The sequence below is a fragment of the Tachysurus vachellii genome, chromosome 4 (assembly GCF_030014155.1).
Source record: "Tachysurus vachellii isolate PV-2020 chromosome 4, HZAU_Pvac_v1, whole genome shotgun sequence".
Classification (NCBI taxonomy): domain Eukaryota; kingdom Metazoa; phylum Chordata; class Actinopteri; order Siluriformes; family Bagridae; genus Tachysurus; species Tachysurus vachellii.
Genome location: NC_083463.1, coordinates 24,210,232 through 24,225,792, shown reverse-complemented (window position 1 = coordinate 24,225,792; position 15,561 = coordinate 24,210,232). Strand labels below are relative to the sequence as shown.

The 15,561-nt window shown below is 37.5% G+C and overlaps 1 protein-coding gene across 1 annotated transcript; it reads left to right on the top strand.

Annotated features, from left to right (window-relative positions):
* The first annotated feature begins 14 nt into the window (after positions 1-14).
* si:dkey-6e2.2 (uncharacterized) lies at positions 15-13,578 on the top strand. Its single transcript, XM_060868449.1, has 4 exons — positions 15-226; positions 7,210-7,483; positions 8,467-8,542; positions 9,906-13,578. The coding sequence occupies exons 2-4, from the start codon at positions 7,219-7,221 to the stop codon at positions 10,198-10,200; spliced, it is 636 nt and encodes a 211-aa protein (XP_060724432.1). The 5' UTR covers positions 15-226; positions 7,210-7,218; the 3' UTR covers positions 10,201-13,578.
* Positions 13,579-15,561: the final 1,983 nt, after the last annotated feature.

The following is a 15,561-nucleotide window of genomic DNA, read 5'->3' as shown; positions in this document are numbered from 1 at the left end:
TGCACTATGGGAAATTGAGTGTGTGTTTCACTGCACTACACTTATTCAATGCCTGTCAGAAACTTACAACAGACTACAAGTGCCAAAAACTAAACTAAAGCTTCACTTCCTGTCTGTAACCTTTGGGGGAAAAAAGAAAAAAAAAATAGGCATCCTGAAAAATTCAATTATTCAGTTATATTTCTTTGTGTCGTCGGAGTTAAATCACACTAATATAGATACGGGGGTAAGTGTCTATTTCTAACACGTTTGCAGTTACCAGCATGTAGCCCAGTGATACAAGCCATGCTACTTTAATGCTAGCGTGTTAGTATTGATTTTAAATGCTAGGAGTTTCATCCTAACACGTTTTAACACCTTCTTACAATTGTTCATCCTCGCCAGGAAACTGCTTAAGGCTGCTGATGACAGAGACATTGATTGTAATATATATTTGAGGGGGAAAAAATCATTTTAAGAAATTACTTTTAAGTGTTTAAGGAATTAATTTTTGATTGTTCAGTGCTTTTGGTGCCAGCTACTAACATCTGCGTTAAATAATAATAATAATAATAATAATAATAATAATAATAATAATGGTTTCTAGTATTACTGTTGTTTTTATTACTAACAACAACAATGATAATAATACTGAAAATAATAATAATAATAAATAATGATGATGCATGTAACATTATGTGCATGATTTTAGTATTTTTCACTTATGACTTCTAAGTGCTGTTTTGAGATTAGACATGCAAGGATGCAGTATAATTATATTTTACACAATATTATATCAGTGATTAAAATGTTTTCTTACAGAATGCATTTTTCAGAGTTAAACACTGGTTTAATAATTGTTTACATTATATGTATATATCTTATTTTATATGTATATATATGTGTGTGTGTGTATACATATATATATATATATATATATATATATATATATATATATATATATATATATATATATAAGGATGTGAGACATCTTTAAATCAAAAGAAGCGATTAAAAAATATGAAAATTCGTTGGTTGGAGAAAGTCCAACAAAACTTTCAATACTTTATAGTCACATAAGTGGGCTAATTCTTTTAGGCAAGGGACCCAAAATGAGAAATATGATTAAGTTAATTAATAAAATATACACAGAAAATAGATGCTGCTTTCTCTCATCATCTTGCACTGTGGATCGATGGCTGCAAAACTTTACCGTTTTATGTAATTAATTTGTAACAAGGAGCAAGTGTATAGATATGGCTTTCAGACACCACAACACTGAGGCAGATTTCCCTGTTCTGACTCGAGTTTAGGGTGAACTAGATACAGGATGAAGTCACAGAGAGCTGACCGTATAACTAGCAAGTAATGGAAAGGTGGATAAATCACATGCCAACCTAAAGTAATAATAGACTACTAATTCTATCTGTAATATAGGCTGTACAGGGCAGTACAAAAATCGAAGAATCTTATAACAAGTATTTTCATCACAAGAGTGTGACTTTATTCCGCTGGCTGAACAAAGCACTGACCTCGCCTGCTACACCTCATGCAGTGAGCAGGCAACTGTGAGAGGAAGCTGAAGCTAGCATCTGGGCTAGGCTTGCAGCTAACCCACACAGACCCACAATACCATCCCTCATTCTAGCAAAAGAAAGACCACTGGATAATAAAATGTACCACATCCAACTTATAAGATCTGCGCAGCATGAGCTGAAAGAATGCTGCATTTTAATCGTGGAAACGTGGTTAAATGACAACATAACGGACTACGCTATTCAGCTAGCTGGGCTAACAGGCTTACCTGCTGACTGAGTCTGTAATGAGGGAGGTATTTGTGTTTATATCAGCTATGCCTGGTGCCAAAATGCTGGTGGTGTTCATAAACACTGTTCTTCACTGGTAGAGTTTATATACAACAGTAAAATATCTGAACATTTCTGCAACACCAGAGACATACAGAGTCTCTGGCAAGGCATCCGAACTCTAACAAACTATAAACCCCTACAAAGAACCTTTGACAGTGACATATCTATACGTATCGCCTCAGCCTTAAGATCGCCACGCTAAAGGACTGGGGCACCACAAGGGTGCATGCTCAACCGGCTTCTCGTTATCCTGTTGACCCATTATTGTGTACCTAGTTACAGTACCATCCACATTGTCAAGTTTGCACGACTCTAGTGGGCCTCATAACCAACAACAATGAGCCCAACTACAAGAGCGAGGTGAGCCAACTGGTCCAGTGGTGTAATGGCAACAATCTCTTCCTCAATTTGGGGAAGACCAAAGAAATTGTCATCGACTACAGAAGAGGACCTCCACAGCACCCTCTACTAACCAGGAGAAGGTGAGCACCACCAAGTTCCTAGGGATGCATATCTCTGAGGATCTCTCCTGGATTACAAACACCACATTGCTGGCCAAGAAAGCTCAGTCATGCCTCTACTTCCTCCGCAGACTGAGGAAAGCACGAGTCCCACCACCCATCATGTGCTCCTTCTACCGGGGCACCATTGAGTGCATTCCCACCAACTGCTTCACTGTGTGGTATGGGGGATGCACTGCCTCCTGTCGAAAAACTCTGCAACACATAGTGAATGCAGCCAGCAAGTTCATCTGCGTCTCTCTGCCATCCCTTATAAACATCTTTCACACCTGCCTCACTAGCGGTGCCATCAGCATCGCTGCTGATAAGCTCACATCCATCAAACCTCCAATTCAGCCTGATGCCTTCAGGGAGAAGGTAGCGGAACCTCCAGGCTCGCTCCACAAGACTTTCAAACAACTTCATCCATCAGGCTGTCAGGATGTTGAACTCTGTCCATTAACCCCCCCCCCCCCCCCCCCTTCTGAATTTTAAAAATCTACAGCTCACTTCACACTTCTTCATGGCACACAAGACACTTTCTACTCTCTATACATATCTGACACGGTTGCACTTTTGTATCTGTCTTGCACCTTAGAAATGCCTTCATACTCATAACTCTGAAAGTTTACATATACTTGGATGTATATTTGCACATTACAAATACACTGTTTACACTTACTCAGAAGTACAAGTTATATGCACTCAGTTTATATATGTCTATTTATTACAAGTACACTGCTGTTACCTCCATGCAAATGTTTCTATATTGCACTGCTGATATTATTATACAAACACTCTATATTGCATTGACAATGTAAACACTTAGGTAAGAGAGAAGGGAAACGGTATTTAGATTCCTCTACCGAAAAAATACTGAAAGAAAAGCTGAGGAAGCATATAGAGAAATGAAAGAAGGACAAAGTGAATCAAAACTGAAATATTGCTCAATAATAAGCTAATTTAGTTACAAAATGAGGGGAAAGTTATAATCTCAACCGGTGAAGAATTACAGAGACTTCATTACAGAGACTTGGCTAAATGATAATGACATGAGTCCTGTAGCTGAGCTTTTACCACCGAACTGCCAGTTTTTACATACCCTGCGGATAAATCGCCGTGGTGGAGGTTTAGCTGCTATTTTTAGTAACTTGTTTAAATGTAAGCAGCTCCCTACTGAGAATTTTAAATCTTTTGAAGTTCAAGTTATGAAGGTTGACATGTCTACGCCAGTGTATTGCGCATTAGTTTATAGGCCACCTGGTTATTGTAAGGATTTCCTTGAGGATTTTTATGTTTTTTTTTATCGTGTTATAACGTGTGCCGACAAGATTTTGATTATGGGGGACTTTAATATTCATGTCTGTTGCCCAGAAAAACCTATGTGTAAGGATTTTTTAACTTTGATTGACTCTTTTAATCTCACCCAGAGTGTACACCCTGGATCTGGTGTTATCTTTGGGTATAAGCATTGAGAGTACTTGCATTGATGAGATTCCTATTTCAGACCATAAGCCTGTTAGGTTTAGTTTGAACATGCCTCGTGTTGTAAAGGATGTTTCTTTTCCTCCGGTAATGTCCAGAGTCATTACAGATCATACACATGATGCTTTTACTGCTGCTTTTATGGCTGCAGAGCTACCTTTTGTAAATGGTTTCTCGGAAGTGCCTGTAATAGCACCAGATGAAATTGTACATTCTTTTAATTATGTATGTAGTAAAATTCTTGATACTGTTGCGCCTTTTAAGATGAAGAGGCAAAAAGTGAATAAGCGACCATGGTTAAATGAGGTAACACAGGGATTGAGGCGGGTCTGTAGGCAGGCAGAGCGTATGTGGGTTAAAATTTCAAATTACAAATTTCATACGATAATTTTAGGGAATCCTTGAGAAATTATCAAGATGCAGTCAAATCAGAAAGATCATCTTATTTCTCAAGGATTGTATCACAAGGGGTGAGCAACCCTAAAGTGCTTTTTGTTACTATAGAAAAGGTGTTAAATCCGCCTAAAAGTGAATTTAAAAATCTCATGACTTATGCCAAGCTTTTTTGAAGTTTTTTGTGGACAAAGTGGATCTGATTAGATCGAGTATATCAGGAGTAGGGCACACAGCGCTTAATACAATAGAGAGACCTTCTCTTGCAGTTTTGAGTCAGTTTAAGTTGGTTTCCCTGGAACAGTTAGAAGGCATTGTTTTGCATTTAAAATCTACTACATCCATTTATGATGTCCTCCCCACTAAATTGTTAAAAGAGGCAATGCATGTCCTTGGCCCAAGCATTCTTTTAATTATCAACAGTAGCCTAGAATTTGGCATAGTGCCACTTGAGCTCAAGCAGGCCATTATTGAGCCAGTGCTAAAAAAGGCAAACTTGGATAGTCAAGATCTCAAAAATTTTAGGCCGATTTCAAAACTCCCCTTTATGAGTAAGATTTTAGAAAAAGTTGTCCACACTCAACTTACAGATTTTTTAACTGACAATAATATAATGGACATTTTCCAATCAGGTTTCAGGAGAAGTCATAGTACTGAAACAGCATTGATAAGAGTTGTAAATGACATTTTAATGGGAAGAGATTCTGGGAAATGTGTTGCTTTGATGATGCTGGACTTGAGCGCAGCTTTTGATACCGTTGATCACGGCATTTTTTTAGCACGTCTTAGGGATGATGTTGGTATTAATGATGTGGCTTTGAAGTGGTTTGGTTCCTATCTAAAGGAAAGGAAATGTTCGGTTAAGATTGGAGATTGTCTTTCTGACACTGTGGACGTTTTGTGGGGGGTCCCTCAGGGATCTATTCTTGGACCAACCTTGTTCTCTCTGTATTTGTTGCCTCTGGGGTCTATCTTTAGACGCCACAATATTAATTACCACATCTATGCAGATGATTTGCAATTATATTTTTCTTTAGACAAGCGTGCTGCATGGGACAGCTTCAACATATGCTTGAATGAAGTGAAGGTATGGCTTGCGAGTAATTTCCTGCAATTAAATGAAAATAAAACTGAGTTTATGGTTTTTGGAAACAGTCTACAGGAAATCTGTTTGTGGGTGAGGATTTTGCTCTTAGCATAAATAGTTATGTTAGGAACCTGGGTGTCATTTTTGACAAAGAACTTTGTTTTGACCGACAGGTAAATGCTGTTGTGAAATCCTCCTTTTTCTCAGTTAAGAAAGTTGTCCAAGCTGAAATCTATTCTTTCCACAAAAGATTTAGAAACTGTTGTACATGCTTTTATTTCTACGGGGTTGGATTATTGTAATGCCCTATATCTGGCTTTGAATGTATCTCTCATAGCTCGCCTACAATATGTTCAAAATGCTGCTGCTAGGCTTTTAACTGGCACTAAGAAGAGGGAACACATAACACCTGTGTTAATTTCTTTACACTGGCTTCCAGTATTGTCTAGGATAGAATATAAGGTCCTGATCACTGTGTATAAGGCCTTACATCAGCAGGCTCCTGACTACATAAGAGCTATGTTGAGTCCATATAAATCCGTTAATAAATATGTTGTCCGTTCCGCGAACACTGTTGAGGAGGAGTGGAGATCGTGCATTCTCCGTGGCAGCTCCTGTGTTATGGAACGGGCTACCGTTGTCTTTGAAATCGGCTCCCTCTTTGGGTAGTTTTAAAGGTCAATTGAAGACTTTTCTTTTTTACAAGGCTTTTGCTATATGATTAGTATGTTTTCCTGAGTTATTGTGTATGGTATTTTTGCACTTTTATCATGATGTTAGTTTGATGTGTTTTATGATTATACTTTTTATGACTTATATAATGTTTTTACCATGTCAAGCACTTTGGTCCATTGTTATGGTGTTGAAAGTGCTATACAAATAAATTTTGATTGATTGATTGAGAATGTAAATAAATGTAATGACATTATTATTATTATTATTATTAGTAGTAGTAGTAGTAGTAGTAGTATTCTCCAAATGAGGAGAAAATAAAAATAGATATAGAAGAAAATAACACCTGAGCTAAACACTGTTACTACACAAATAACACCTCTTTTCTATCGTAGTAATGTAGAGCGGCAGCTACAACCGTGTTTTGCTAGTAACAGCGTTTAGCTCAGGAGTTATTGACTCAGGAAACTCGAATCTGTGAATATGTGGCCAACTTTACTCCAACCCATTTCCACCGAGAAGCATCCAACAAAACAATAAAAGGTAGTGTAGAGTCTGGATGAAATAGAATTTGGGCTGTGGAGAAATTTTTCAATAGAATTCTGAGCTTCAATGGTCCAGTGAATATGAGGTGGTGAACCCTTGGAGAGAGCAGAAATGGTGCTGCAATTTTGCTGAAGTGATGAATGATCTTTCTTGTAAAGATTAGCAAATCAAAGAACTCTCTGTACCCGCTTCAATGTCTTTCGCCAGTTGGTGATGGCTGATACCTTGGGATTTGTCTTTGATTCTTGAGAGACAAAATAACTTTAAAATAATACTTGGGACACATTGAATTCACATTTTTCCAGCCTAAAGCCTGGCTCACACTGTGCCAATTTGGCCACGATTTGGTTGTCTCAGACAAATTTTGAAAATCCTAAAAGATATCTAGAATCCTAGGGTAGAATCTGTAGTTTTTGATCGCTGGTTTGACTTGATCACCAAACAGCCAATTAATGGCCGTTGCAATCAGTTTTTTCTTTGATGAAGTTCAGAAGATTTCAGGTCTTGGATATAATTTTGAATGGCCTGTTTCTGGAGCATTGAGGGAAATTAAATTCAACTGTAATTTAACTCTTATATGCAGCTGTTAAGGCTAATCATAACTACAATGCATTTTGATTAGTTAGTTGATTAAGTATGCATGTACCTCACATTGATAATCTACTTTCCTTTACCACAGGAAACACTGATGAGGCCCAGAAAGCCTAACTGGTCTACAGAGCAGAAGCTGCTGTTGGTGCAGCTAGTGAAAGCCAGAAGAGAAGGACTACTGACTGGCAGGCATTCTTGTCGGGAGACAGCAACCAACCGAAGATGGGCATGGGATGAGATTGCAGATGAAATCTCCACTGCCTACACTGATGTTCCCCGTACGGGAAAGGAGTGTGAGAGACACTGGTTTATAGAGCAAGCCAAAGCCAGAGAGGCTATGGTAAACCAAACGTCACCTTCAGGTATGAAAGTAGTATGTGTGTAATTGTGTCAGCAACTGAATGGCCACTGTTGTTATTTCAGGGGACTGAACAGTACCAGTGATCATGAACCATTCACAGGCTCATACATGCATTCAGAAATTGCTATAGGAATATTAAAGATGCAGAAATAAAAAAGACATTCTTGAAAATTATGTTTTACTCTATTCACTATGATTATACCGTTAGTTTGAACTTATTCTATTTTGGTTAACTTATCAACTGCTCAAATAAGTATTTACACCCTTTAACTAACACATTGTTAAAGTAAATTTAGTTTGTAATATAGCACTCGATTTTTTGCTAAACTTAATTTATTCTACTCTTTCTTGCACAAATACTCCAGAACTGTCAAATTTTGAGGGATCCATCAAAAAAAATGAGATTTTTCTTCTCAGAGATTTGTGATTGTCAGTCAGAGGGACAATTCATGACACATGCTACATGAAAACTTGACAGAATCTCTTGCCTGTAAAAATGCCACAACCATAACATGAACATGTTTAATACTGCTTTACTAAGCATTAAAGTGCGAATTGCAAACATCATAGTTTTTCATGAGAACATTTTCTATTGGTGTCTATTTCTATATAGTGTCATTGTTTTATATCCTGTGCAGAGAGCAAATAGTCAAGAGAAGCCAATTGGGATTCAGCTTAACTTCTAGGATTCGGAAGTTAATTGCTTGCATTGCCTGCTTCGATAGCTTATAATGTTATGCTAGCATTAAGATTGAAAACTGATCAGTGAAGCTGGTCAATAATAGGAAAAAAGATTTTTAATAGCACACTCAGCCCAACATGGAAGCAGCTCCACCCTCAGGTCCTTAGAGTGTTTGGGTTCCTATTTAGCAGCCGTTTCAATGTAAAACTGCTTACAGAATTTCTAAACTTTTCCCTATAATGAGTAAATGTCTCCTTTTGATTTAAATGTCTGTGGATATTTGTAATTTTTTTTTGTTGCAGAACATGTCAATCCAGTGACCAAACTAGTTCTAGAAATCCTCAGGCTACAGAAAAAGGACACAGAGTTTAGAGACAGGTAACTTTTCTTTGCCAGCTGGGCAAATAACACACATCTACACAAAAACACAGGCACGGAGATAGAATGGACAGCACAACACAAGCTTATATTAGTGATAGTAAAACACTAGGAGTAATCCTTCTACTATAAAATGATAACATTTAAACCCAATAATCAGACTACCTCATTTTACCTGCATGGACAAAAATTCAGTTCAATCCATCAGCATTATATAAAGAAATTCAATGCTGAACATGGAACGTTTTTTACCTCTGGTAAAGAGAGAGAAACAAATAACCTCAGATGATGACAAAAAAAAGATTTCAATATGTAGTCATTGTTTTTCCACCTGAAGACTAACATTCAGAAACCAGATGGTGAAAAAAGTACTCTCACACAATTTTTGCCTTGTGATTCTTGTCCTGTTCCATGAACCACTATTGATCCAACTTAACCTGCTGGACAGACGGCCTAACATTTTGTTTTTAATATAAAATTGAGCTCCCCATTGTCTTAATGACTCCAAATTTCCCTGTTTCCATGGCTTCAAAACAAACCCAAATCATCCCCTCTCCACCACTATGCTTGACAGATAGTATGTTTGTGAGCATATACCATGCTGTGCATGACATTCAAAGTAATTTTATTTGTATAGCGCTTTTAACAATTCCCATTGTCTCAAAGCAGCTTTACAGAAGTATAGAAACAAAAGAGGAAAAAAGTGAAATAAATATATAATAATCATAAGAAGAAGACAGAAAAAAAGAAGAAAAATGAATAAAGCAAATAAATGAGCGAGCCGGAAGGGATAGTGGCAAGGAAAAACTCCCTGAGATGACTGGTAAACAATCATCTTCACCTGTTTGGTCATCATGAACAAGGATATTGTTTCAAAACAGCTATATCATGCTGATATATTCTTTTTGGATGGAAGGGGCTCTATATTATATCGACCCTTCCCAAAAAGCCAAAAAGTTAAGTCTATTGTGATTGTGCTGACATGAACATAAACAATTAATTTGATGTAGCTCTAGTTAGTTAAATGGTCTGGACTTAAATAGACCGTGGACTGATTTGCTGTTATACCCACTTCTGGGAAGGTTTTCCATTTTGTAAACAGTCCTTTTAAATTCCCTCTCTGATTACCGCTTTCACTTGCACAGTGCTCACACCAGACATCGACCGCTATATAGTTCGCTGGTTTACCTTGACACAATTAGAATTTTAATATGCTTAGCATCTTCAGCAAGCATTGTAAAACTTTTCTTTATTTAAAAATGCAAATAATAAGTTCATTCATGTTAGCAAGTAGAACCTTTAAACCTATGTGATTAAAAGTGTGATTAAACTGTCACAAAATTGCCATGTTGTCTTTTTCTAGGCTTGAAGAAGACAGTACAAGCTGTCAAGAAGGGGAGGAGGAACAAATTGAGGTGAAATATGTTCCGACTACACTTGCACCTTTTATAAACGCTGAGGTGCCCGTAAATCACACAAATAATAATAGTGAAGACAATACTCCGGCCAGTCCCCTTTGCCCACTGTCACCCTCTGCAGAAAAAAAGACCCTAGAGATATCTGTTCTTCGCCGCCAAGAACGTGTGCTACAGTTGCAGGAGGAATACTATTCCCTCAAAATCAAACATCTCAAAGCACGAATGTCGATGAACCTTTGATGGGACATGTGAAGTCATATGGGAAAAAAATGACTGTTTTTCTCTTTTAGAACACTAGGAATTGTAGGTCTAGATTTCTGTTGTCATAACTGTGGCCTCAATTATCTGTTGAAACAAAAGCTGATCATATGGACCACAAATCTGTTTCGTATCTTATTAGTTTACAGGGAAACTGAATGAATCCTTTATGTGTTGTACCCTGATGTGTGCACTTCATGATAAATTGTCTGGCACAGTATAATCCAGTATTTGATATGGCACGTTTTCACCAGTAGATGATGACAAGATAGTAATTTATCTTCTAACTTGTTATACTGCGTTTAAATTGTTTACATCCAGGTAAGCATTGTATAGACACCGCTGTTATCTGCAGATCTGGGTTCTGTCTGCCTAATTAGAGCTATTAAGTTTTTGAATGTCCCAACTGGTTTTTGATTTAAACTTATAAGCAATATCTACTTAAAGGAAGGAGACAGAATTTGAAAGTTTTTTGAGGTATTTGTAGAGCAAGGAGTAGGAGTCTATAGGTTAAAGGCCAAGTTTAGTACTGCACTGACAAACACTTTAAAATAACAACATAGTCAAAGTATAATATATAATATTTATGTTTGTTTTCTGTGAGAGGCTGTGACACTATTTTTAATGTTTTAGCTATAGATTTTCCACTGCAGATCTTATAAAATAATGGTTTTCTTCAGACCTAGTATAGTACACCCATCTCAGGTGATCTGACGATAAGCTGTCAACTGAGAATGATAACTGTTCACAATTGGTAATTCCATGTTTCGAATGTGTGTTTAGTGAGCACTTGCAATTTGTTAGTCATCACCACTTAAAACCCAAACGTAAAAATACTAGTGTGCCAAATGGAAAAAAATTCTGGTGTTATTTCCTAAATAAACCATCACACGCTGAAGGTCTATTAAAGTTTTACTCATATTGGATAAGCTTCTGGGATAAATTGAGTAACGAGAGTGACCAGGCACCAACAGGAATAAACAGATATATAATATTATATATTGGACCAAATCAACTAATTCATAACAAACAATTGTTTACATACCTTCATATACATAGTATCTTCTTTTATATTAGGAAAAAAACACCTAAATTCTGTAGACAACTGGGTCAGTAAATTTAACCTGTTGCACACTATTCCTTTTATTGAGGCAATCCAGTGAGTTTTGACTGATTAAATTGCTTTCAGTATCTGTTGGGTCCTAACCTGAGCAATGATCTTTCTGTACTGCAAATTGTTTGTATTTATTTGAGCTTCTGACTTCTTTACATGCAGAGTGAGATGCTAAGAACATCAGCAAACATCCAGCTTGCCATATGTATATAAAGTAGTCATTGCATTGCAGGGATTCATTGTTTTTCCTGGCCACTTTGACACTCCAAATATTAACATGGGCTTTTACAAAATAACTGGCAAGACGATTCAATATGCTGCCAGTTATTTTGCAATATTAAGAATAATCTTATGTTAACGATCAAGAAACTTACTCTAAAATTTGAAAAAGATTCCCTAGTGTCATTGGTGCCATAGATTGCAGACACATTGCAATTTCCAAAGTCCTACGAAGAATGAGGTTCATTTTCTGAATAGTAAAGCCACTTACTGTTTAAGGAACACCATCACTACATGGTCACAAGTTCGGATGCTAGCTAGCCTGGCTCTGTACACGATTCAAGTATTTTCCAGAAGTCAGCACTTTGATGAAGGTACGCAAACCCAAAACTTTCTCTTTTAAGCTTAATAACTGAGCTATTCTATGGCTTGTTGCTTGCGGACAAGGGTTATCCAGGCCAGTGGTTTTAATAACCCCCTATTCTGACCCAGAGACAAAGCCCCAGCAACAGTTCTTTGTGGCCTACAGCAAATCCACGGTCAGAATTGAAAACACTTAGTATTCGGAAGGCATGATTCAATTGTCAGTGTGGCCTGAGTATGTTACAGCAGTGGACATTCCAGATGGTGGCTTTGTGTGCAATCCTGCATAGTATACAATATAGCCAATGTCAAAAAAGTGTGAGTGCAACCAAACCACCAACTCTGTTCAAATGATTCAAATGAGACTGATCCCATTAGACATAGTCTGTTTTACCTGAAGAAATAACATACTGGCTATAATTTTATTGTACACAGCTGCAATGTCTGTTACTGCCGAAACATACACTCACTGGCCACTTTATTAGGTACACCTTACTAGTACTGGTGTGGTCTTCTGCTGCTGTAACCCATCCGCCTCAAGGTTCGACTTGTTGTGCGTTCAGAGATGCTCTTCTGCATACCTCGGTTGTAACGAGTGGTTATTTGAGTTACTGTTGCCTTTCTATCAGCTCGAACCAGTCTGGCCATTCTCCTCTGACCTCTGGCATCAACAAGGCATTTGCGCCCACAGAACTGCTGCTCACTGGATATTTTCTCTTTTTCGGACCATTCTCTGTAAACCCTAGAGATGGTTGTGCGTGAAAATATCAGTAGATCAGCAGTTTCTGAAATACTCAGACCAGCCCGTCTGGCACCAACAACCATGGCATGTTCAAAGTCACTTAAATCACCTTTCTTCCCCATTCTCACGCTCAGTTTGAACTGCAGCAGATCGTCTTGACCATGTCTACATGCCTAAAAGCATTGAGTTGCTGCCGTGTGATTGGCTGATTAGAAATTTGCGTTAACGAGCAGTTGGACAGTGTACCTAATAAAGTGGCCGGTGAGTGTAGATTACCCTTTTTCTTTATATTGGCAGTTCTGAATAATCCTATAACAGAAAAACAGTATAGACCTGAGTGGGAAGACATTAATTTGTTTTTTTCTCATTGAAATAGGTGATAACATAAAGCATATTTACTTCTGCAGCCCTATCTGTCTCTCTCTTTCTTACTGAATGTGTGACCCCTGACAAGCTGTGCCCTCTTAACCAAACAAGGCCATGCACTCTCAATAAGAAGTTATTATAATATGTTATGTTGTGTGCTGGATATTAACATCTGTTTGACTTTACATGTATGTGTGCTGGCTCTCAACAAAGTTAACTCAGTTTCCTTCAGTTGAAAAATATATCCATTAAGTCATCAGTGCTTGCTTCTTTGAATTCATTTTAAAAAGGTTCAAAGCCAAATTCAAGTACTCGTACACTGTACCAGTGTCGCCAGCACCTGGATCTGAAGACTGTCTTGGTGAAGCAAGCCATCCATGAAGTGCCACCCCTTGTTATTGGATAGCACCGATTCCTCTGGCACTGTGACCTCAGGAGCTGGCTTTCCACCTATTGTCTTTAATTCGCACTTCTCTTACTTCTCTTCTGTTACATCAGATAAATTTCATTGCATCATGCACACCACACAAGGACAATAAAGAAAACTTTGCCATTACTCAGCACGTCGACTTATGTTTTTGTATTTCATTTTATCCTGCCACCCATGAACATTTAAAGTTTGGGTTGCATCTAGAAAGACTGAGCAAACTACAAAATCTTTGTCGGGACTAATTCCTTATTCTAATTCTATATTCAAATATAGATTTACAGATTTATATTTTTTCTTAATATTTAATTTAAAAAAATTGCCATTTTTTCGAAATGAAATGTAATAATGACCTGAAATATGTCGAGGTCAATACGTTTATTCTCATTGTGAGCCTATAAAATTAAACTTGCATCTTTGAACGATCAGAAATGTTCCGCCGGCAATTTTTCAAACTTTTTGAACAGATTTTGGTTTTCTAACTAATTTCTTCCATCTTGAACACTACTGGCTGTTTGTTGTAAATGTATCACTTTTATGTGCTTTTACAGGCTCACAATTTTCAAACGACGGTTGAAGACCTACTTGTTCATGAAACACTTCAACTAGCACTTCATTCCCTGTCTGTTGTATGTATGTATGTATGTGTTTAAAAAAAAACCAACATATTTCAACTTTGAACAATGATGGCAGTGGTGGCTCAAGTGGTTAATGTTCTGGGTTGTTGACTGAGAGATCTGGGGTCAAGCCCTAGTGCTGCCAAGCAAGCTGCCACTGTTGGGCCCTTGAGCAGGGCCCTTAATTCTCTCTGCTCCAGGGGTGCTGTATCATAGCTGCCCCTGTGCTCCAACCCCAACCTCCTCAGTTGTGATATGTGAAGAAAAGAATTCCACTGTGCTGTAATGTATATATGGCGGTAATAAAGGCTTCTATTCTATTCTTCTATGATTTAGACTCATGGTATCTTAAGTCTGTAAGCTAGTGAACCAGGGTTAATGCATCCAATGATAGAGACTTAAGCACTTTTGTATGTCGCTCTGGATAAAGGTGTCTGCCAAATGCAGTAAACAGTTCTCTCAAGTGTCACATATTGAGAGTGACAGTCACTCATTTCGGTCTTTTGTCACACTCTCCCGCCACACATTTTATTTGTCTCGCAGAAACTGACTATTTATCATATTTTTAATTTGCCGTAGCGCCCAAAATGTACCTGTCCGCACCGCTGTCTCTATGGAACCGGGCAGGAATCAAGTGCGTCTCCCCTGGAGTTCTTAGTCAAGCCTGACACTTATCAGCCATTCAAAAATAGAGGCTACACAATAACCAATCAGAAAATAGCACTATTGATTTAACGCAACAACCAATGAAAAAAAACATATCCTGGAATTGTTCACCATCATCCTTGTTCACCCACAGAGAAAACCACTGAAGCTGCAAGCATCACTTTGAGCACAGAATAAGTCATGATCTCCTGTTTTAATGTTACAACAAATTCACAACTTGTTTGACACAAACAATGACATTTTGACCGCTGTTAGAGACGTTTCCCAGATAAATAGCATCAGTTTTTCATGAGTGTCTGTAGCTTAGCCAACAGTTTTACAGCCTGTTCACTGACAATGCCTGCTCAGAGCAAGTAGTCTAGGCCAGTGGTTCTCAAACTGGGGGGCCTGAGATGGTGCCAGGGAGCCCCGGCTTTATGACATTTTATAAAATAGTGAATTTATCATATATTCTGTCTAATTAAATCTCAGAAGTATAAGGCTACTCACCAACAGCACTACATTGTATAATTTAATGTTTTGTTTAATTCAAATATTATGTTTTGGAATGTTTTATGTAATAAATTTATTTATTTAATTATTTATTGGGTCATATTTCATCTTCAGTCATATTTAAAATGTCACTCTTGCCTGTCTTCAAAACTTGAGAGCCCTCTGTAAATGTAAATATGTGTAATTATATAATTATGTGCAATTGTATACACAATTAGTAATCATGGATTCAGGGATAAATCCAGGCTTGTTTGAAAAAGTTGATAACCGGAGTAATGAAACCTATTAAACTTATTATATTAATCCAGGGTTGGATTTGTTTGGGTTTGTTAATTTA

Bases quoted from the DNA above. Each gene is read 5' to 3' on its own strand.
- si:dkey-6e2.2 (XM_060868449.1), top strand. From the start codon at position 7,219: ATGAGGCCCAGAAAGCCTAACTGGTCTACAGAGCAGAAGCTGCTGTTG. The intron at 7,484-8,466 runs GTATGAAAGTAG...TTTTTGTTGCAG, and splicing joins AAACCAAACGTCACCTTCAG to AACATGTCAATCCAGTGACC. The intron at 8,543-9,905 runs GTAACTTTTCTT...GTCTTTTTCTAG, and splicing joins GACACAGAGTTTAGAGACAG to GCTTGAAGAAGACAGTACAA.